Source organism: Podarcis bocagei (genome assembly GCF_964188305.1).
Source record: "Podarcis bocagei genome assembly, chromosome: 16".
NCBI lineage: Eukaryota > Metazoa > Chordata > Lepidosauria > Squamata > Lacertidae > Podarcis > Podarcis bocagei.
This window is the reverse complement of record NC_138142.1, coordinates 31,872,639-31,894,952: the sequence shown is the minus strand read 5'-3', so window position 1 is coordinate 31,894,952 and position 22,314 is coordinate 31,872,639. Positions and strand designations below refer to the sequence as shown.

Sequence of the window (22,314 nt, the reverse complement as noted above, 5' to 3'; positions counted from 1 at the left end):
TCACCTTGGGCTAACCTAGTTAGGAGTCAAATTGACTTTTAATCTAAAACCGTTGGGAAACATTAAAAGCAAATCCCATTGAATGCAATGGGGCTTACACACAGGTGCAATCGCAGCCGCAATATAAACTGATAGCATTTGTATACTGTAGTTCCTTTTCCTGGAATATATAAATATGAAAATACATAAATTTGCCCAATAGTTGCGTTAGCAGTTGTATACATTACATGCACTGTCTTTTACAACAGGCGTGTCATGTGAGATGCAAAAATTGGGCAGATCTCCTTACTATCACGGGGAACCTGGGTTTCAATTTGCAGTGGAGAGAGGAAAACTTGACATGCATCACGTATATGTGTCCATCACAGTTAATAGTTAATATGTTAAAATTGTTTTTCATGTTTCTGGGAGTTGCTCCTGAAAACAGTTGTGAGGCGCTGCTATGGGCATGATTATGTGTTTTTAATCCACTAGAAGGAAGGGGAAAGGGATTCACTGAGACCAGATAGATAGGTTCCCCACCCACATCTTAGAAACTGGGCAAAGTCTCTGACATGATAGGGCCCTTTGGTAACCAGTCTTCAGTGCTGATTGCTTAAGGATCAGGGGCCAGTTCAAATGTTGGCCACCAGAGGTCTGTGACATCAAGTGCCTCTCTCTCCTCCAAAAGAACTGCTGTCCACAACTTGTTTGCATTGAACATTGTTTTCCTGATAGTAGCCCACAAATGTCTGAGGTCAACACACAGCCTCTGATCCAGACAGGTCAACAGCTACTGACGCAGACTATGCTAATGCTGCTTTGCTTTTTATAAAAAAAATTGCAAATGAAATACAAGCTAAATCCAGGGGGTTTAAAGGGCAGGAAATGCCAGGGCCTCAGCCAAACCTGCCTGCCTTGACTTGAAAAGGAGATCCACAGCAAGCAGTGCTGTCTCGAAATGAAGGCTGGGGACAGATCACAAGCCCTCCGTCACAAAGGTTGTGGGAATGGTGCCAACAGCCAAGGGAAGAGGGTGCAGGAGGGGCTCTTGCCAACAAAACCCACTTTTGTCAAAATTGCTACAGTGACTTCACCCTTTCACTGGGGAAGGGAAGGGGAGGGATAATGGTCCCTTTTCTCTTGCCTGGGGTTCCCCCTACAATGGCTCCAGTCAGGGCTGCTTAGTGGAAGTGTCAGAAAGGGGATGCTGTTGCCAAGGGAGCAGGGACTGTCATGAGGGGCAGGACCCCCACATGGTGTCAAGGTGAGGTTATAGCATAGAGAGAGACGGAATGGTGAGATGTTCAAGAGGCTGTACAACTTGGAGATTCAGTTTTATTTGAAAAAGGAAGACAATAGACTTAATGGTGTTTTTCTGATATTTGGTTTATTTGCAAATATATAAGCATAACGGAGACAAGCTGCATACACACCCCACAGAACATAAGAAGAGCCTAGCTGCACCCTGTTCTCACACTGGCAAAGCCAAATGCCCCAATGGAAGTCCACAAGCAGGACCTGAATACAACAGCACTCTCCAAACTTGCAACTCCCAAACAACAGGTATTCAGAGGCATATTGCCTCCAACAATGGAGGCAGAACATAACCACCATGGTTAGTAACCATGGATAACCTTCCCCTCCGTTGATCTGTCTATTCCTCTTTTAAAGCCATCTGTGTTAGTGGCCATCGTATGTGAGCAAACCTCATAACTGAAATATGTGCGGTGTGTTTTTCAACCCTTTAGGTAGAAAAATCCCCTGTAGAGTATTTGTTTCATGAAGCCAGATGTTCCCCAGCAGGCAATAAATTAAAAAGCAAGCAAGACTTTTACCATGACAGGCACTATCTTGAATCCAGCCAGGCTGTGTTTGGTTTCCATTTATGCTGACATAATTGGAGAAATACTTCAAGAAAGAAGCCCGGAAACATTTCTCTCATTTCCTTTTCGGACAGACACTCCTCTTATTTATCTACTTTGTGGCCTTCATTGTGTTCTGTTATCTATTTCACAGCCAGGCTTGAGGAAAATGAAAGTTACCAGTTGATTTTGGTGGGTCTACTCTAAGTTGGAGTTACTTGGACACAACCCTTAAAATTTATCGATTTCTAGATGAACACAAACAACTGAAACAACTTTGGGACAGCAGACAGCAGATGCCAGCTTTGTGTAGCAAATAAATAAAGTATAAAAACTGCCTTTGGGATTAGATAAACTTCTGTAGTCTGCATTTTTTAGATTGTGTTGATTTTTCCATGGAGTATCTGGAAAAAGGACCAGCCACCCCAGAAGCAGAGGTTTGAGGCAAAATACCTTGAGGTCTGTCAGCAAGGAAAAATTAGTCATATAAAAGGAGAATCCCTGGATGCCAGGATCCAAGATTGTGGCAAGTACTCTTTGGTGAGAGAACACCAGCAGAGATTTAAAACCACAAAACATGCAGCAAAGTAAAACATAGAAATATAGGCTGTTAGACCTTTATAACAGTCCAAAGTAGTCCACTCTTCCCCCAGCATAGAAAAAGACAAGGTTGGTAAGTTAAAAATTGTTTCTTTACAAACATGCCAAAGGTCAGGTTCATGTGCTTTTCCATACATCAGTCAGAAAACACAAGCAGTACAACTTGGCTTAGTTACAGTGGTGAAAGTTCCTAAATTATTGGTATAGGAACTCAACAACGACTTGTAAGAGCCATGCAGTCTGAGCTGCAGCAGCCAGCTCAAAACCCCTTCACGTGCCAAATTTCTCAGGCAGACTGGAAGGAGAACAAAGACTTGATTACCTGTTCCCACTCAAGGTGAGCTAAGCCTGGTATTAATTAGACCTAAGCATGATGGTTATATGAGGCTGATTATCCCACATCTACCTTGCTTTGTATTCACGTTGATGAATGAATCAATAAAATTTCATTTGCTTTAGCTGTTAATCAGGCAGGGAGTGTCTCGGGCTTAGCAGGATGTTTTAGAAAGATAATAAAAGAGACTCCATGGCACACACAATACAATGGAACAACAACCCAGTTTCAAATGTAAATGAATTTAACTGAAAATTTGCTGTCATTTAACTAGTGGTGGCTGGTGCCCATTGGAATTGATAGAGGGGAAGGTAGGGAGTCCTCACAGCAAGTGGATCCAGAACCAATAATAGGCTGAACCAACTAATTCCAGTTTTGTTCTGCAAGGGACAACACGGAGATGCAGGTGCAGGAAGCTGGCAGGCAGGGTCAGCCTCTGGAACAGTTGCAAATAAGACAGGCAGGTAGAGTTGGGGGGGATGCCTGAGGGCTTCTTCTTTCTTTGGCGATCACTCGTAGCTGAGTAAGATTGTCTTCCTTAAACACGGCTTTAACAGTGAGTCCGTAAGTGACTGTGGAGGCCAATTCTGGATCCACACATCCTTCCACAGTGGGGACATTGGTTTCCGGGCAGGAGTTGATCACAGTGTGGATTTGCCAAGCATGCCTTTCTCTTAGCACGTTTCTACCCTGCGTCCGGAGTTCGAGTGTCTTCAAAGCCTTCGAAACTTTGGTAAAGGCTGTTCTCCAACTGGAGTGCTCGCAGGCCAGTGTTTCCCAGTTGTCAGTGTTTATACTACATTTTTTTAGATTTGCCTTGAGACAGTCTTTAAACCTCTTTTGTTGACCACCAGCATTACGCTTTCCATTTTTAAGTTCAGAATAGAGTAGTTGCTTTGGAAGATGATCATCAGGCATCCGCACAACATGACCAGTCCAACGAAGTTGATGTTGAAGAATCATTGCTTCAACACTGGTGATCTTTGCTTCTTCCAGTACACTGATATTAGTTCACCGACTGAAGTTGGTAGGCAGAGCTCCATTTATCTTAACAGAGCAATCTCCACTGTATTTAAAGGTAAAGGTAAAGGGGCCCCTGACCATTAGGTCCAGTTGTGACCAACTCTGGGGTTGCGGCACTCATCTCACTTTATTGACTGAGGGAGCCAGCATACAGCTTCCGGGTCATGCGGCCAGCATGACTAAGCCGCTTCTGGTGAACCAGAGCAGCGCATAGAAACGCCGTTTACCTTCCCGGTGGAACATTTAGTAGTGCCCAAAATCTGCGCTCTGGACAAAACATGGTTCAAAAGTTGGCACCCTCCTCCGGCTTTTGGCTTTTCACAGAGTCCCATTCTGCTTCCATCAAGCTGGGATGAGCAAGGAAGTGGGATATAGGGAGTTCAGAGCAATAGGGTTGTTATGTTTATTTTATTTTCTTCTGGCAGGATTCATTGCTGTGGGACGCATTGTTGTGTCAGTTGCCTTGAAAAGATTAGTCTGCATAAAATGCTGCATCCGTTTAAAGGCAATTCCAGGGCACAATCTAGTTGGCCTTAAGGCTGCCAACTGAGTAGGGAGGGAAATGCCCAGCCTGTTGCTAGTCAGTTTTGCGCTACAGAATAATCAGTTGAATCTTTTCCCACAGCACTGAGAATTTCCCCGAGATTATTTCCCAAATAACTGTCTGCAGACTGAAATGGCAGAAGAGCAGGGGCTGAATGAAAAATTGGCCGCTCCAGTTTTGGCCTATAAATATACCAGCGTCCTTTATGGATACAGCAAGGAACTGAATGTATACCTTTCCTTTCCCTCCCCCAGTTATTATCAGCCCCACCCCCTGTGAAGTGTTCCCACTGAGATTAAAATTAATTAGTGCCAATTACAAATCAGATTACACATATCCTCTTGGGGGTCAAAGCTCTTACTGAATGAAGCTATTGCCAGAGGGGGCGTGCGGATATTTAGCACAAACGAAATGGGGGCTGGAAAGTAATGTTAATTTCCACACATGCCAAACCATCAAGATGCCTTTCTGTGAGACTGTGAATGGTAAGGAGCTAGGGGGAGATGGGCTTTTCAGCATTCTCTGCTATAACCATTGGACACACATCAGGAATCATGGCTTGTCATGGGCTGTCTGTTGCTGTGTTTGGTCACACTTAGGAATGAGAGAGGGATTTCATTCAGTTCTCATTTAAAGGCAAATAATCTATCTAATTTGCATTTTCTGAAACAGCATGTGAAGCAAAACACAACCACCCTTCAAAATTTGAACTTATCTGAATTCTGAGATACAGTTCTCCAAACCATGTTTACAAAAAGTAAGATATACTGTATTAGGGGAAATGGCTGCATTAGTTAAAATAGCATACAAAAAGGCATTAAGAGGGAATCAATTGCAAAAATGTGCCCATCAGTAAAAAAAATAAAAGCATACAAAAATGTGTTTATTAGGAGAAACTCTCAATAGAATGGTGATGAAGTTTCATGAGGATTTATTTTTTTAAATCACAAATTGTTGTAGAAATGTGAACTTCATTTAAGATGGGAAAATAAAAAACTGAGAAACTCAAAGTTGGCATATCATTCTATCATTTTCAGAGTGACAAAATACATTAGGAACTAGCATTTATAAGGACAGCTATTGTTCCAGAGCATATAGCAATAAAAGAAAGCAGGGAAGGGTGTACTTTAGTGGCACAGAGCAACAAGCCCCCATAAAAGGATAAAACTCTCATATACACACTTTAGTTGCAAGGTGGCATTGGGCCAGTTCCTCTGGTGTTTTTGCCTCAAAGGATTTCTTCCTTTATCTATTTCGACGGTTTCATCTATCTTCCTTGTTACTGCTGTCAGGATCCTAATCAGATTCATCAGTCTCTTTCTTTTCTCCGTCTCAATCCCAAATGAAACTCTTCATTCGGCAATTTTCTTCTCCTGTATTAAATTGTGACATAACCAGCAGCTCCCCAGCTCATGGAGGCTGTCAATCAGCTCGCTTGCGTTTATTACACACTGGTGTCAGAATGGGATTAGTGCAAACCAATTTGTGCTCTGCGGAGGCAGGGGACAGGGAGAGGACTAGGGAAGGCGCTTGATGTGAAAGCGGGGGAAGGGGACAGCCACAAGCCCCTAGCTGGTTAAATGTAGGAGTTTTTAATCGATTAAATCTACATGTGTTCGCATTCTAATTATAAAATTATTCCAGGTAGGAAAAAGCCTACTTTGCTTTTACATGTCACGGTAGGCCCTAGTGAACATTTGAACATGAGCTGTATCAGGCCAGTGGCTCATTCAGTCTAGGATTCTGTTCTTGCAGTAGCTAACCAGATACCCACCATGGGAAAATCAGTAAATGGATTATGTTTAGTGGTCACAAAATGCAGGGCAGGGGTGAGAGGATGAGAATGGAATGGCATACCTTCCAAACAAGCATGGCTGGCTTAGATTGGCATCCTGAACCGGAACACTGCGCTAATAAGTAGAATCATAGAATTGTGGAGTTAGAAGGGACCCCCCAGGGTCATCTAGTCCAACCCCTTGCAATGCAGAAATATTTTGTCCAACGTGGGGCTCAAACCCACGATCCTAAGATAAAGTGTCTCATGCTCTAGCGACTGAGTTCTTACTAATATTATTACTCCCCTCGTAGTAGTGTAGTAGTAGTAGTAATGTTAAAGGCATAAGGATTGGATTCACTGATTTTTCCGGCAGCCTAATCCTGGAAAAGAAGCGTGTCGGCATCAGACAAGGGGGCAGGCTGATAAAGCAACCGGTTCGGGAGCTGCCCGGAGCCGAGGAGAGACACAGCAGCAGGCAGCGCCGGCTTTGCAAAAGCAGACTTCCTTCCGGGAGGCGGCGGCAGAGAGGTAAGGAGCCTGGCTCGCTAGCTAGGCCCCCGATTTCGGTCCTTTCCAGACACACACCCCCCTTTCCGATCTCGCTGTAGCGCAGCGGAGAATGAAATCGAGACGCCTGCCCGGGCGGGCGCACAGCACCGCGCGTGGGCACCCTGCAAACGGGGCGCGCGCGTAGTTCGCAGGCTCCCCTGCCGGTGGCGCGGGGCACCGAGGGTTAATCCGGATCGAACCGACGTGGCGTCGCCGTCACTTGCATAATAGGCGACTTTAATTAGGCAGCCCGGAATGTGCCCGGTTAGCAAATGCGCAGATTAAACGCTGATTGTCTTGGCTAGGCGCGCGCGCACGCAAGCACACGGTTAACAAATAACACCAATAAAGCATACGAAGCGAGCTCCATTGTGACGTCCGGAGCATAACAGGCATGTGTTTTAATTGGTGTGCTAATCTTGGCTTCACGTCGCTTTCAACAGCTGGGGGGAAAGTGGCAAGCGAACCCATCTGTTCCCCCCTGGGTAGTAACAGTTCCTGTCTTGCTTCCTCCCAGCCTACCAGAAAGAAAGGGATATGTTTTTTATTTGTCGGGGAAACAAGCAATAAAATCATACAGATCGAGAAAAGATTGCAGTATAGGCATGATTATAGTCAAATGGAGCTTCCGAGTATACAGATAGTCTACCCTTGATTACTTTATACCAGGCAAGGCTGTGAGATTCTCAGAAATGTCTAACCAGCTGGTGGTGGTAGATCTGGGATAGGGAACCTGTGGTCTTTCAGATCTTGTGAGACTGGCCTGTGGTCAGGGAGCTGAAGTCCAGCCAAATCTGGAGAGCCACAGGTTCACCTTCACTCTGCTAGATGGACCTCTAGTGTTCTGATGTCATGTAGCAGCCATTGGTACACAAGCAGACAGAGCTGTGGAACAGACGACCTCAGAAGGTGGTGGACTAATTCATCGGAGGTTTTAAAACAGAGGTTGAATGGCCATCGATCAGGGATTCTTGATTCCTGCATTGCAAGGGATTGGACTAAATTACACTTTGCATCCTTTCAAACTCTACAGCTCTATAATTCTATGAAGTCTACACACACTCGACTTCTAATCTGTATTGGCTGAGCTGCTGTGATATTCTGAACTATCTATGACCATTCCAGCTGCTCAAGGAGAGTTCGTAGTCCAGTTACTGTGAGGAAGGATGCTTGTCAGTTTGCCTGAGATTAAACCTTCATATGGACTTGATGGAAGGGAATGCTGCTTGGGAGAAAGTCTGTTTCAAAGTACCCTTAAAGTCCAGATTATTCTATAAGAATGGTAACCTGCACCTGGGATGGGAGGTTTTGTTCTGGCCCGCAGAGGAAACAAAACAGCTTATATTATTGTAACTCAGGGGCCGTAGGTCGGTGGTAGAACATTTGATCTGCATGCAGAAACTGCTAGCTTCTCCAGGTAAGGCTTGGGATCTTCCCTGTCTGAAACCGTAGACAACCACTGCCAGTCAGTGTAGACAATACTGAACTAGATGGACCAATGGCATGGTATGAGGCAGCTGCCTGTGTTTCCCAGCAAGCTGAGCTTCAACACCTCATAGTGCTGTCTCTTTTACTGTAAATACTTAGTTGTACTACTTAGTTGTACATTCTCTCTTACTCCTTGTAAATTTAAAATTAAACTAAAGTGTATCGGACACCTTCTGGAAGTGTGAAGCCAAGATACAATCACCTAAAATCCCACACCTTCCTTCTTAACCCTCACCCTTCCTACAATAACTAAATCAACTGTGTACACACTGTATCTTTAAAGCACATTATTTCCCTGAAAGACCTCTGGGCCCTGTAATTTTCCCTTCACAGAGTAACAATTCCCAGCAAGCCTTAACAGGCCACAACTCCCAGGATTCTTATGGGGAAGTCATGTGCTTTAAATTTATGGTGTAGGCACAGCCTGACTCAGTCAAATATAAGGTAGGTTCCTCTGTTTTGACTCTTTTATTGATTTCTAACTCTCTCAGACTTGGCTTATTGTTAATTCAGTGTCTGTGCCAATTAACACTTGCTAGTGTATTTTTAATGAGTATGCTAATTCCCTTTTGGATAAGGATGACATTGATTTAGATTTATCTTTGTGGTCCTTGTTAACCCTTGGGGTGCCAAGTTTTCAAGTGCGTTTAAATCTCAAAAGTCAAAAGAACCCCAAAGCAGAGTCAGGGTTGCATGTGAGAACTGCAGGCTTCTGTGCAAAGTGCATACTTCATGTCACGCCCTCCTGGGCGATAGGGAGCCAAGAGGTCCTTGCTCTAACCCATAGTCACTACTTTCTATCGGTGCTGTTTTTTAATGACTTGGGCACAATTTCTTCTGTGGGGGTGGGAGAAAGCTGCACAGATCTGAATATTAAAACAAAGGAGTCAGGATTTTTATTGGCTCTGCTCCTGTGCCTTTAACAGCAGCCTGACATACCAGGAAATGATTTAACAGTTTAAGTGTGTTGAGCTGCTTTATAGAGGCGGGGGAGCTGGGCCTATACAAAAAGTTGGCAACCTTGCTCTTGGGATTTTTAATTCCTACTGATTTCTGTGCATCAGGCAGCTGCAAAAGGCACAGGAGCAGAGCCAGAAAACCACAATAGCAATCCTACTGTGGCAAAGAGACCGGGGATATGGGTGGATAACTTTTATTCTTATCTTCCAGGTGCCCTTAGATGGACAGAGCAGGCAGAAGATGGATCCTGATATCTCTCTCCTCTTCCAGTGCCCATCTCCCAAGGGCATCACAGAGGCTCAGGTCCGAGCTGAGCTCTCCCCACTGTATGACCGTCGCCCACTCCCTGGCGACAGGGCCCGGATTGAGACAGCTTGGGTGGCACGTCGCCAGCAGAGCCCATGGCTCTTTGACGGAGCCAAATTCCGTCTCCACTCAATCCAGCTGGAAGGGGACATCTTGACTTTCTGCCTTGGTCTCACCTGCTACAAGGACTTTGTGGGCACCAACTTGGCGGACGCAGCTGGGCAGCTCCAGGAGCGTGGGCGCGAGGACTTGGGGAACAGCCAGGCCTACCTCGCCGAGCCCCTGGGGGTGGGCGCCATGCTGCAAACAGCAGATGACAAGTTTGTCTTTTTGCGGCGGAGTCAGTGCGTAGGGGAGGCGCCTGGGAAGATCGACATTCCTGGAGGCCACCCTGAACCGCAGGTTGATGGAATGCCTGGTTTTATGTCTTGGGGGTGTTGCTGTTAACAAATGGGTCAAATTTCAGTATTGTAAGAAGCAATACAACAGGCATCAGCTTTGTAGCTTATCCCAAGGGCTCCCCTGAGTCCATCTGCTTAATTAAGGTGGACCACAGCTTGGAAGTTCTCCTGCCACTTTAGCTTGGAGGCAGAGCATCTGCTTTGCATGCAGAAGGTCCCAGGTTCAATCCCTGGCATCTCCAGGTAGGGCAGAGAGAGCCTCCTTGCCTGAAACCCTGGAGAGCCATTTGGGCTATAGAGAATGGAGCTGTGTTCCTTGAATGGCCCTGTGTTCTTCTTACTGTGCCTCGCTTTGCAGGTTGTCATGGAAGATGCCGCCTTGGAGGGGCCTGTCCGTCACCAGGACCTCCCAGAAGAATCTGTGGTCAAGGAGTTGTTCTGCTCTGTGCTGCGAGAGATCCAGGATGAGGTGAGGAGAGGGCAGGGAAAGGGGAGCGGCCAATGACTAGGCTGCCCTCCCCTCCTCTCTGAACCAGCTTTTGAGAGTGACTCTGAACCAGCTTCCTCCTTCCCTTCCCAGGTGAACCTTCCACTGCCCACCCTCAGCAGCCCAGTGTTGCTCGGAATAGCCCGGAACGAGACCAGCGCAGGCCGCTGCAGTGCTGAATTCTACATCAGGTACGTAATGTGCTGAATCTTGATCTGAATAGTAGGCCTCCCTCTTCACTATCATCCCGGTATCAAGCTGTGGTTAGTTATGAAGAGTGCATTGATTTTTTTTCCTGCTTAAGAATGTTTTTGTTTTATGCATTATATCCAAATGATTCCATGAGCTGATGGGGCAACACTGTAGGAAACAACCCTAAAGAAAGATCTTTGCCAGGCTCTGAAAGGAGAATAAGGTAGCTGTGCCAGCCAAATCACCCTGGAGTTAGCGTCCCACAACTGGGGTGCCACCACTAAGAAGGCCCTCTCTCTGGTATACATCTGCCTCATCTTTGATGATGGTGGCATCCACAGAATGCCCTCTGTAGATCACAATGCATGAGTACATAAGTATGTATGGAGACAGCTTGCCCTTCAATATTAGAAACTCTTCCATTGAGCTCCACCCAATAGAGGCTCATCCATTCTTTGTCCTGCAGCTCAGCTGCCCCATCAGGGTACAGCCTCAGCTTCTTCCTTCTTTACCCCACAGTGTGGGCCCTGCCATGGACACCTCTTTCTCCAGGCCCAAAGTCTCCCCAGTTTAGTTTTCAGCTCCTAGTCCCTACGCCCACTCTCAGCTTCGCTGGTTGCTTTCTTCTCAACTTTGCTATTCATTCATTAATTCAGGTGCAGTCTCAACTCTGAGCAGGTGAGGCACCATTATGCTATCGGGGGCCCTGAGGCCCAAGAGTCAACCAGCATCATCTTTGTTGACAGAGAGGTAAGTGCTGGAGCTGGAGGCAAAAGTGTGTAGCTCGAGGGTGGGCAGCCTTAGACCTGGGTGTCAAATACGGCCCTCCAGGCCTCTCTGTCTGGCCCTTAGGCTTCTTCCCAAGCCACACCCCCTCACCGGCCCTGCCTTACACACCCTCCTTGAGTATTTTTTGCCTGGCTGTCCTTGAACTCTGATTATGCACATAATTCTTGGGACCCAATTCCTAGTTTATATTGGTAAGATTGGACAGCCAGCCATCTAAGCATACAGGAACCTCCTAGCTTCCCCATTGGCAAGTGCTAAGGCCCCTTTAAAGAAACATATGCCTTCTCTGGACTCAATTTAGAGTTAATTAGAATACATTAAAATGAAGTTCATCGCCCCCATTTTTGCATGCCAAGGCACTGTGACCCTGTCACCCCCAATATAGTAAAATAACTAGACAGGACAAAAAGTGTAAGTGTCAGCCCCATTTTCTGCATCTCTTTTAACATATGGCTGCCTTTTTCTGTGTGCAGGATGTCCTGACAATGGAGCAGAGCGGGGACTTTTGGAAGGAACTGTGCCCATCAGCCAAAGGGGCCATAGAGCTCTACAGAGGGGTCATGGGCACATGCCAATGACAAGCCCATTGGGAAGAGGTACTTTGAGGAAGTGAACTACTCTCTCAGGGACTATTCAGAATTACTTTACAGATCATCCAGTTACCCCAAAATCACCAGCAGTCCTTTGGCAAAGCAGGAATATTATGCCATGGATACAGATAGTGGGATTATTCTCACCTCCCAAACCTCCCTTGAAACTGCACTGGCTGAGACCAACCTTAGCGCCTTGTGAGCCCTGTCGCTGTGCCTGTTTGTGCAACCTGTTTCTCAATAAAGTAGTATTATTTTTTAATTATTAGTTTTCTCACCCATGGTGTGATTTCAGGTTTCCTAGCATGCACTGGGCCTTTCTCTGCACCTGCAATATCCTCTTCTCATCTCTGTTACTAAGAGGTTCCTCTTCTCCCTATATCAGATTTCCCAATATATCTAGGTCTGGTGCACCCTGTTTGTACAAATTATTTGCCAAGAGAAGTGAATTCTGCAAGCAATGTTGCAGGGTGGAGTGCTCAGTCTTCCAGCCATGCCCTTTCCCAGGATACTCCATTCCACTGTTGGGCACAGCAAATGCCTCTAAGTACCAGTTGCTGGAAACCATTGGAAAAGAGAATTGTTGTTGTGCTTGGTTCCAGCTTGCCGTCTTCCCAGAGGCAACTAGCTGGCCACTGTGAGAATAGTATGCTAGACTAGATGGGCCACTGGCCTAATCCAGCGGAGCTTCATCTGGAGTGATTTTAAGAGGAGAAAAAACAGTTAAAATTAGGAGTCATTGTAAAATGTCCATTAACCTAAAAAAAAAAAAAAAAAGAGCAAGAAACCAGAACTGCAGTAAAACTCACCACGCAATCTCATGGGAGGCTTTTAAACAGAGGTTGGATGGGCATCTGTCAGGGAATCTTCAGCTGTGATTCCTGCACTGTGATTCTATTTTCATAGTAATTTCTGTTTCTTTTGCACATGCAAATCACAAATGTGCAAAGAAATGCCGTAAAAAGGGCCCAAGATGAGAAGGGCTCCCCAACCGCTCAATGAACAAAGCTTGCTCCCTCCCAGGAATAAAAGGGGCAGTGAGGCCGGACCCTCTGTCTGTATGCTACATTTGCACATGATCACCCTACAGCTATGGGTGAGTGTCTCCAGAGTTGTGCAAGAGCCTCAGAAGACTGAGGAACTGGGGGAGGGGGAGCAGGGTGGCGTGAGAGCAGTTGCATTTCAGGGATTTAGCTGATCTTCCCCCAGAGCGTTGCTTATCTGGATTACAAGCAGCTTGGAGGCAATTAACAAATGGGGATCCAGGTCCCCCCACCATCCCACTAGTCTTTCACCCACCGCCTGAAGTGGATTAGTGTCTGAGCTGTGACCCGAGGTGCTCAGGTGCTGCATTTACTTGGCTATTTCTGCTTTATACAGGGGACAGCCCTCCCCAGCCCCCATTACACAACGGACATGGCTTCAATCCATGGTGGGTTGCCAACTGTTGAGGGGGAAGTGGCCCAGCCTGCTCCTGCACATTTAACAGCTGCTTCATCTGTCTAAAGCAGTGTTGGCCAAACTTGGCTCTCCAGCTGTTTTGAAACTACAATTCCCATCATCCCTGACCAGTGGTCCTGTTAGCTAGGGGTGAGGGGAGTTGTAGTCCAAAAATAGCTGGAGACCCAAGTTTGGCCAACACTGGTCTAAAGGAATTGAGAGGGAATTCCCCCTCCAATGACATGAAAGGTTAGCTTGAACACCTTGCTAATGCCAGCAGATCAAGCTGCGGTTGAAAGCATAGGTGCATGGGCAAATAATAAAAGCTGGCAACCTGTAATCCATGTAAAACTCCAATCTATCAGACTCCAAAAGGGTGTAAGATTAGGGTCAACTTCACACACATTGCGTTTTTCTTAACTCTGATGCTTTTTATGAAGCATAGTTAATGTGCCCTACAGTTTACAGAGGCAAATAGTTCTCTGCCTCAAAGAGTTACAATTGGTAAAAGAAGGCAACACTCCACACAGCCAGAACTTTTCATGCAGTAATTTGAGGCATGGGGGGATGCTGCTTAGCTGCAAGAAAGATACAACTACCTTTATTTTCTTGTTGCCCTCTGCAGAATTCTCTGTTTTGATAACCTCAGTTGGCCCAGAAAAGCTAGTATGAGAAAATGGCTCGACAACCCATTGGCTTTAACTAGTAGCAAGAACTGTGTTTGAGGAGCAGGGTAATTGGTGAAGGTACAACTGAAGAATCCCCCCACCCCTGCTGCTGCTGCCATTTTATAAAGTCTGTGGAATAAAGCAAAAGGGTCTTCTAATAAAACTCTGTGGTTTTAATTTATTACATGTGAAGCTAATATTATCTCAGATTCCCTGAGGGCAAGGTGGCATTTTCCTTGGCGCGCCTTACTGCCTCTTCCAGAAGTTCCATCCACCTGCCAGGAAAAGAGGGGAGGGGAGAGAAAGACTCACTAAAAGCCCCCGAAAAGAATGGAATAGCTGCGATTTGTCATTAGAAAGGCAGATATTAAAGAGACGCCCCATATTAATCTCAGCAGCATCTTTGGGGGAGGGGGTACCAATATCTATATATATATTATATATTTATATTTATATTTATATCTGTGTCTGTGTCTGTCTGCCTGGATATTTTTGGGACCCACCTAATTTTTGTGACTGTAGGTTGTTTTAAACTGCTACTAATATTGTGTTCTGTTGTAACACACACCCTAGGACCTTAGGGTGAAGGGCAGGTAATAAAATATAACATTAACAATTATCTATCTATCTATCTATCTATCTATCTATCTATCTATCTATCTATCTACACTGTACACACACACTTTTTAAAAAACACAACAACCACAGGTGTGTGTGCACATGTACAGAAATAGCTGGACACCTGCCCAGAATGGAAAAAGGCAGCAGGAAACCGGGCAGAGCAAGGCAGAGAGAGGAGCAATTGACAGCTGGTTAGTAAAAACAACTCCAAAACACATCCTGGATACATTCCATCAAGCTCTGCCTGCAACTGGACAGCAAACAGTGGAATAGCAACAAATATCCATGACTGAAAAAGCAGGAAAGTGGGAAAGGTAAATGTGCCACACCCACAAAGAAATTGTTCCAGAACTGTGGGGGAAACAACAGGTAAAAAATCTTACATATTCTTTTCTGAAGGTGTTGAGGCAACGAGCTCATACAGATGGGTTACCAATTCTGATGTGCAAATGACAAAGATAGCTCGCGGATCTGGACAGACAGGAGAGAGAAGATGGAGGAAGAGGCAGCACACCAGGGCTGACCTGTCTAGCTTACAACCTTTAAATAAGGAAACATGGTTTTATCCCATTTTACCTGTGGCCACAGAGCGAATCAGCACCACATTCAGCTTGAGGACAGGGCTGATCGTTTGCCAAGTGCCTGAGGATCCCCACACCCTCTTCCTGTGGCACTTGAGAACGAGTCTCTCATCCTTCCTCTGCAGGAGCAGCAGGAGATTTTCCAGCAGCAACACGTGCAAGTCTAAGAGAGAGGCAGAGATTTTTGGAGTGGCTAACCAGCTCTGCGTATCCAGATAAGAACATCAGGAGAGTTTGGCTGCAGAATCAGTCCAAAGGCCCAACTAGTCAGAAGAACAAAGGAAGCTGCCTATACCAGTTCAGGCCACTGGGGTCCATCTAGCTCAGTAATGTCCACACTGACTGGCAGCAATGGCACTCCAGGATCTCAGGCAGGAGGTCTTTTCCCCAGCTTGACCTGGAGATGCTGTTGGGGATTGAACCCAGGACTTTCTCCATGCAAATCAGGTGCTCTGTCACCAAGCTAGGATGGCCCTTCTTCTGAAGGCAGCCTGTCTGGGAGAGTCTTTTAATCTGTCGCCTGTTGCTTTAGAATTTCAAACACCATTGGAAGTTTTGATGTTTCAATAGCTGATGCTTTAGTTGTTTTTCGGGGTCTTGTTCTAAAATTGCTTTTATCTGTCAAACTTTCTGCAAGCTGCTTGGTTCATCTAGCTCAGAAACCCAGCCAGATGGGTGGGGTATAAATAATAAAACTATTACTATTACTATTATTATTTGTCTGACTGGCAGCAATGGCTCTCTTGAGGGTTTGGAGCCTTTCTACCACCAAGCCACAGGGCTGCCCCACTTGGATTACTATTAAAAGTGGGATATAAACAAAGTCAGTGAGAGAGGAACTGCAGAAACCTCCACTTTGAGAGGTCTGTGCCACATTTGTGTGTTCGTTGAGGTGAGGCTGACAGCCACGTACCCACAGTCTTGTCTTTGCGCAGGCGCCAGCGCAAGGGGCCCTCGTAGATCAGGCAATGACTCCGGAGGTCAATATTCTGGACAGACGGGACAGAAAAAGGCAGTGTTTTGAAGAGCGGGGAAGTAATATTAAAGCAGGAACTCAGGCAGAGGGCGACGATGGGGAGGACCATACCTTGAACTCCGCTGCCAGTGCGTTGGTGGTCCACTGCAGCGAGGTGGTGTCCAAACACATCTGATAAGTCTCCAGGCGATGATGGTTTTCGGCCTTCTTCACAATCTCTTTCACATACTGAAGGATTTCCCGGCATTGGTCCCGAGCCTGGCACAGCTTCTGGTGCTCTGAAGACTGCCCTAAGCAAAGAAGGTGCAGAGAGAGAGAGAGAGAGAGAGAGAGAGAGAGAGAGAGAGAGAGAGATGGGCTGTCACACTGCTGTTAAAGTTTGTTTCTATTTACCAAAAACTTGGAGGCTGCTTTGGAAACACAGGGGTGGTTCCTAAGTGGTTCCCAACACAAAACAGACACAACACTGCATTTAAAGGAAAAACAACCTTGGACAGATGAGCAGCACTGCAGTAGGTATACATAATCCCAAGCAATCCTTGTTATCTCATAAGAAAGTTGGCCTCTGAACAACCCTTGCAACCCTGCAGCCCCACCGTCTGCTAATACTAGCAGTGGAGGGGTGTGTATACATACCCATATACCATCATCATTGATGTGTGTATTCACTTTCCACAATAAGCTACGCTCCATGTAGCCCACAACAGCCAAAGGTCACAGAGCATAACATTCAAATTATAGGCGATATGACTCTCCTCCCTCTCCCAGCACACACATAAATATGTAGAGACAGAGATACCATCAGTGTGTTTGATAATATTATCCAGCAGCAAAGGGTAGTTTGTCAGCTGCTGCATTTCAGAGAGGATGAGATCTTTCAGTTGATGGTGGCGGCACTGGTAGTTGCTCTCTGCTTCCTGGGAAGGGGAGACAGACAGACAGACAGACAGACAGACAGACAGACAGACAATATGCTTCTGTGACCATATGGAGACTGGAGACATGTCCTGTCTGTGGGCTTCCCTTTGGGGCATCTGGTTGTCAACTGTGAGAACAGGATGCCTATGGCCTGATCCATCTGCAGGGCTCTTCTTTGGTTCTTATTCTTATGGTGGGGGTGTAGGTTTGCAAAAGACCCCTCCAGGGGACAGTTAGAGAACCACCTTCCTGATGAAGAGGAAGTGCAGAGCTTTCAGGAGCCTTGAGATCTGGGTCTATGGCAGGAAGAACAACAACATGCCCCAGGAAAAGAAGGAAAGCAGGAGGGGGAGACGTGAGTCCAGTGGCGTAGCGTGGGTTGTCAGCACCCGGGGCAAGGCAAGTAATTTGCGCCCCCTAACCCGTGGATTTGCGCCCCCTAACCCTAACCCCCAGATGTTGCGCCTGGTGCGGCTGGCCCCCCCTGCACCCCCATGCTACGCCACTGCGTGAGTCGATGGTGGAGCTGTCTTGTCATTGTAAAAACTGAGGCTGGAAGTGTGTGTATGGCGAAGGGGAGAACAACGTAAGATGAGTCTGCTGAATCAGGCCAATGTCCCATCTAGTCCACCATCCTCTTCTCACAGTGGCTAACCAGATTTCTGTGGGAAGCCCACTTGCGGATGCAAGCATTATTCAGAAGCACTACCGCATTCAGGGTGGGTAGCAGGGAGAGGAGGACAGGCCTCTGGCCCTCCAGAATGGAGAAAGAGCCCTCCAAGGACTTCCTCTTGCACTCCGCACTGAAAGTGCAGACCCAGAATCTGAGACAGTCCCTCCCTCCCCCTTCCTTAGCGTATGAGCACACAGATACCTGAATGATGAGCCGGAATCGAGTGTCCTTCTGCAGCTTGGTCTCGATCAGCTCCAGGGCCTTGGACTGGTTCACGCAGAAGTCAGAGACAGCCTGTTGGATCTCTTCACGTGCAGGCCCACCAAACTGGGGGAAATGAATTATTATTATTATTATTATTATTATTATTATTATTATTATTATTATTATTATTATTAATACCCCTCCCATCTGGCTGGGTTTCCCCAGCCACTCTGGGCAGCTCCCAACAGAATATTAAAAATACAATAAAACATAAAACATTAAAAACTTTCCTAGCTGGAAGGGGTCAAAGGGGGCAGGGGAGAGGAAACACTTCCTGGTTAGAATCAGGCAGGTCAGGAAATCAAGGGGTCAAACTCAACTGGAGCCCCAAACACTGCCTACACACACAGCCACTTCACCAGCAGCAGCCCAGCCACTCAGGGATTGTTACCTGGGAAAGCATGAAGTGCCCAATTTCATGGATGATGGGCCCTTGTTCTTGAAGTGTTTTCATCGATTCTGACAGAGAACCTGGAGAAAGGACAGGAGGAGGGAATGGTGAGAAAAGGGGCCTGGGGAAATAGCCACAGCAGAGATGGGAGGGGGAGAAGGACAGACATGGTCTCTATCTCTTTTTTTAGAATCATGACCCCGGTAACGGGCCTCAAAGCTGGCCATTACAGATTGGCAGACCCTCCAAGTGTCCCTATTTTCCAGGGACAGTCCCGGGTTTACAGAAGCCGTTCGAGTTTCTGATTTGTTCCCAGAATGTCCCGCTTCTCCTTAGGACGTTCCTCTTTTCATTGGTGAAATGTTGGAAGGTATGGAGTTATATGACCCCTAAGCCAAGGGGATAAGTAACTATACAACCTTTAGTAGACATCTGAAGGCAACCCTGTATAGGAAAGTTTTTATTATGCTTTTATATACGTTGGAAGCTGCCAAGCATGGCTGGGGCAACCCAGTTAGACGGGCAGGGTACTATTATTATTACTATTATTATTATTATTGTTGTTGTTGTTGTTGTTGAATAGGATGTCCCTCTTTTTATCTGAGAAATGTTGGAGTTCTTGAGGAGTGCTGCTGTTGCGCTCAGGTCTAGATGAGGCCCCCTTTGGCCTTATCTAGCTGCCTCCTGCAGGGCTCTTCTGATCTTCTGCTCCAATGGTCCTCCTGAGCGAGGGCCTTTGATGGAGGCGACCCTACTCCTGACCCGCCCATGAGCAAGCAACGATCTGTGCGAGACACAGGATGGGGGCCTAGTCTAAAGGGGCTCCGACTGAATAAGAGAGGCAGCCTTACTGTGAATCTTCAGCAGCTCTGGGAGGTTGGGGAAGATGAGGGCCAGCTCCTCCTGCGAAAGAAGTTTCTCCCTAAACATGCGCTGATAGAAGAAGACAGTCAGGACTCGCAAAAGCCGCAGGTGAGAGGCTTCTGTCACAAACAGCTCTGTGCAAAGAGGGGGGAAGAATGTCAGCTAGAGGTCAAATCCCAGCAGGATCCAGGAATGAGGCAGCTAAAGCAGGTTCATTGAAAAAAGCCTTTCAAGAGGAGACTGATCATGTTTCTTCCTGTACTGGTAGCAAGCCCATGGAGTTGCTGTTGGTGGAGCATTAAGAAGCTGCTTTCTTCAGTCAGACCCTGGTCCACCTGGCCCAATGCCTACTTGTCTCTGACTGGCAGGTGGCTCTCCAAGGTTTCTGGGGTCTTTCCTTCTCATTCCTACCTGGAAATGCCATCGGATATTGAACCTGGGGCCTTCTATATGCAGAGCATGTGTTCCACCAATGGGCTGTGGCCCTTTCACTTAAGATAAAACATGATCGGATAAAGGGCGCTGATTTAAATGAGAATGCAGGAAGCTGAGTGAAATACCATTGGACTCTCTGGCTCAGTGTTGTCTATAGTACTTGGCAGAAAGTGCTCCTCTAGAGGGGTTCAGGAAGGGGACATTCCCAGCTCTACCTGAAGATGCCATCAGGAATCAAGCATGGGAGCTTCTGCAGGGAAAACATGGTCTCCACCACTGAGCTATAAGTCCCTTCCCCAGCATGGGCACCAATATGCAGCTGATAGCTCTGGTTACGAGCGCAACACACACAAACACCATTCATCTATGGATTTCCCTTCCTCCTCAGAGACATTACAGCACACTTCAGGGCCAATAAGCCTCCTTCCCACCCTGCTCCCCTGGCCCTGTGTCAGAACTTTACGGGTGTCCATCTTTACTGACCCATGTGGGTCTTGCCTGGAGGGAATTTCACTAATAGCAATTTTTAAGAACTAAAAAGTTCCAAGCTACGTGTACAGCCAAGGACCCACTTCCTAGGAGAGATCTCACTAGGCGCTTATTCCACTTTTGCTTAAAGTAAGTTGAGATCCTTCTAGAGCCCCATGACTTTCTGAGGGTAACCCAAAGTATGAGCCACAGAATGACCTCCTCACCATTGATGGCTTCCTGGTGGTCAACCTCCCGCTGTGGCAGGGAAGATGCAACATGGCGGCCGACAGTGTCTTTCCACTTCTGTGAGCTCAGGTCCGACACATAGAAGAGGTCGTCCCCCAGCAAGGAGGGGAGGGAGGGGTCTGAGGTGGACCACAAGTTTGGGGTCTCGATGTTCCTGTGGGGGATTGAGCAAATGGGAGAGGCAGGGTGTCAAAAGAGGGTCTGCTAAAGCTTCTCTGGCCTCATACATTGATTTTGGACCTTTCTTGGGAATCATAGCATTAAGGAAGGAGACACGGATTTCCGTTGTCACATTCTTGGTGGACAGACATTTTGCATATTATGTATACTTTACCATTTGATTTTATTGTATTTTGTATTTTTAGTTGTTTTGAGACATTTTAGTAACAAGTGATTAATAAATTTAATAAATAACAATGATACCTCAGTGGGACCCAAGGGAGTGTTTTTATATGAAAGGCTTTCAAGCTGCATTTAAGTCCCTCTGGGGCTTCTTCCATGACTTTGGCCAGCAGTGAACATTGTGGATGTGGAAGAGAGGGAATAAATGACAGGAAGCATGTTGAATGCAAACAAGGAGTGTCTCTCCCTTCTCCATCACCACCACTTCCACCCTCCTACTGACAGGAGGGCCTTTGTGTTCCTTGTGTTCCTGACCACTCCATATAAATGGCCTCCCTCAACCCCATGGCCTCCAGATGTTGTCGGACTACAAGCCCCCAGCCAGCATGGGAGTTACAAGGGTCTAATAACCGATGAGCATCTTCAAAACTGGCTATAGGGGACCACCCAGCTTCAAGATCTCTCCCCTACCCCCCAACTTTACCTTCTGTGAAAAGAGGACAAACAGCCTCCCATTGTGCAATGGGAAACGACAAATTGCCTGCACTTTCAACTGTACTGAGGAACACAGATGTCTATGCTTTCAGCGGATCCAAAGTAAGATGTCTGCACTTTCAAGTGAGCCAAGGAAGACCAGTGTCTGTTCTTTCCCCTGATTCAAGGCTCCAAGCAGACTCCTCACCAGGCCTCCTGGGAAACAAATATGAAGGCTCCCACTGTCGGTTGTGAAGTCAGAGCCTGGCCTATCCCTTAATTTACCACCCATCCTGCCCTCTCAGGGCCAGGCAGCTGGATCTAGGCTACCCTTATAGTTAGTTCCCCTAAACACCCCCAGCCCCACATGCCTCTGGGACATCAAAGGAAATAAGGAAAGCCTTTTAATTTTAGTATGTGGGCTTCATTGTATTATGGAACCAACTTCTCTTTCAACTTAGGTACACACCCACATTCACAACATCTAGGCATCTTTTACAAGATACACCTGTGGTCCCAGGGACCTTTCTTGGTACTTTTATGATTACATGAAAATCCTAACTTTCCTTGAAATAACTCAAGGAGTTGTATGTGGCGCTCTCCCCCCCCCCCACCTCCAAATTATCTGCACAACAGCCCTGTCAGGTAGGCTAGGCTGAGACTTGGCCCAAGCTCACCCAGTGAGCATCACGGCTGAGTGTGGATTTGAACCCTGGTCCGGAACGAACCGCTACACTCCAGTATATTATAATTTCAACTACCCTTCCTCGTTTGCTATCTCCAGGGAGAGAGATGTGGGAATCCCTTTCTCCTCCCTGACAGACCCTCTGAACAAGGGACTGAGGCGGGTGCTCCTTGTGTTCACCTGGCACATTCGTATAGAATAATGCATGTCCACCTGTACTAGTAATTGAGATGACATTGCATAAATAGGTGGGTATATTAGAAGATGTAAGGTAATGTTCAATAGGAAGGGGGAGGTAGAATGTTAGTGGTGAGTGATGATTGGCTGAGCCGGCATTTGAAAAGTGGTTTGAATGCTGGGAGGGAGTCGGTTGAGAGTCAG

At 46.6% G+C, this 22,314-nt stretch overlaps 2 protein-coding genes across 9 annotated transcripts; one reads left to right on the top strand and one right to left on the bottom strand.

Moving 5' to 3' along the window:
• The first annotated feature begins 6,361 nt into the window (after window positions 1-6,361).
• Window positions 6,362-12,146, top strand: NUDT22 (nudix hydrolase 22). Of its 4 annotated transcripts, none has more exons than XM_081173391.1 (6): window positions 6,362-6,650; window positions 9,330-9,827; window positions 10,185-10,295; window positions 10,407-10,504; window positions 11,162-11,183; window positions 11,768-12,146. In XM_081173391.1, exons 2-6 carry the CDS (start codon window positions 9,360-9,362, stop codon window positions 11,870-11,872), a joined length of 804 nt encoding a protein of 267 aa, XP_081029517.1. In that variant the 5' UTR covers window positions 6,362-6,650; window positions 9,330-9,359; the 3' UTR covers window positions 11,873-12,146. The 4 variants fall into 4 exon arrangements, with proteins under 4 accessions (XP_081029517.1, XP_081029514.1, XP_081029516.1 ...); XM_081173388.1 differs by having other exon boundaries at window positions 6,383-6,650; window positions 11,162-11,255; XM_081173390.1 differs by lacking the exon at window positions 6,362-6,650 and adding an exon at window positions 6,709-7,063 and having other exon boundaries at window positions 11,162-11,255.
• Window positions 12,147-14,144: 1,998 nt separating this feature from the next.
• On the bottom strand, window positions 14,145-22,297 carry LOC308575470 (rho guanine nucleotide exchange factor 11-like). Of its 5 annotated transcripts, none has more exons than XM_081174188.1 (12): window positions 22,147-22,297; window positions 21,259-21,464; window positions 20,411-20,586; window positions 19,268-19,414; window positions 18,417-18,496; window positions 17,963-18,088; window positions 16,970-17,087; window positions 16,282-16,460; window positions 16,108-16,183; window positions 15,190-15,357; window positions 14,997-15,084; window positions 14,145-14,267 (listed from the first exon to the last, which is right to left on the bottom strand). In XM_081174188.1, the coding sequence occupies exons 2-12, from the start codon at window positions 21,288-21,290 to the stop codon at window positions 14,192-14,194; spliced, it is 1,266 nt and encodes a 421-aa protein (XP_081030314.1). In that variant the 5' UTR covers window positions 21,291-21,464; window positions 22,147-22,297; the 3' UTR covers window positions 14,145-14,191. The 5 variants fall into 5 exon arrangements, with proteins under 5 accessions (XP_081030314.1, XP_081030317.1, XP_081030313.1 ...); XM_081174191.1 differs by having other exon boundaries at window positions 19,268-19,349; window positions 22,114-22,282; XM_081174187.1 differs by having other exon boundaries at window positions 22,114-22,277.
• Between the last annotated feature and the right edge of the window lie 17 nt (window positions 22,298-22,314).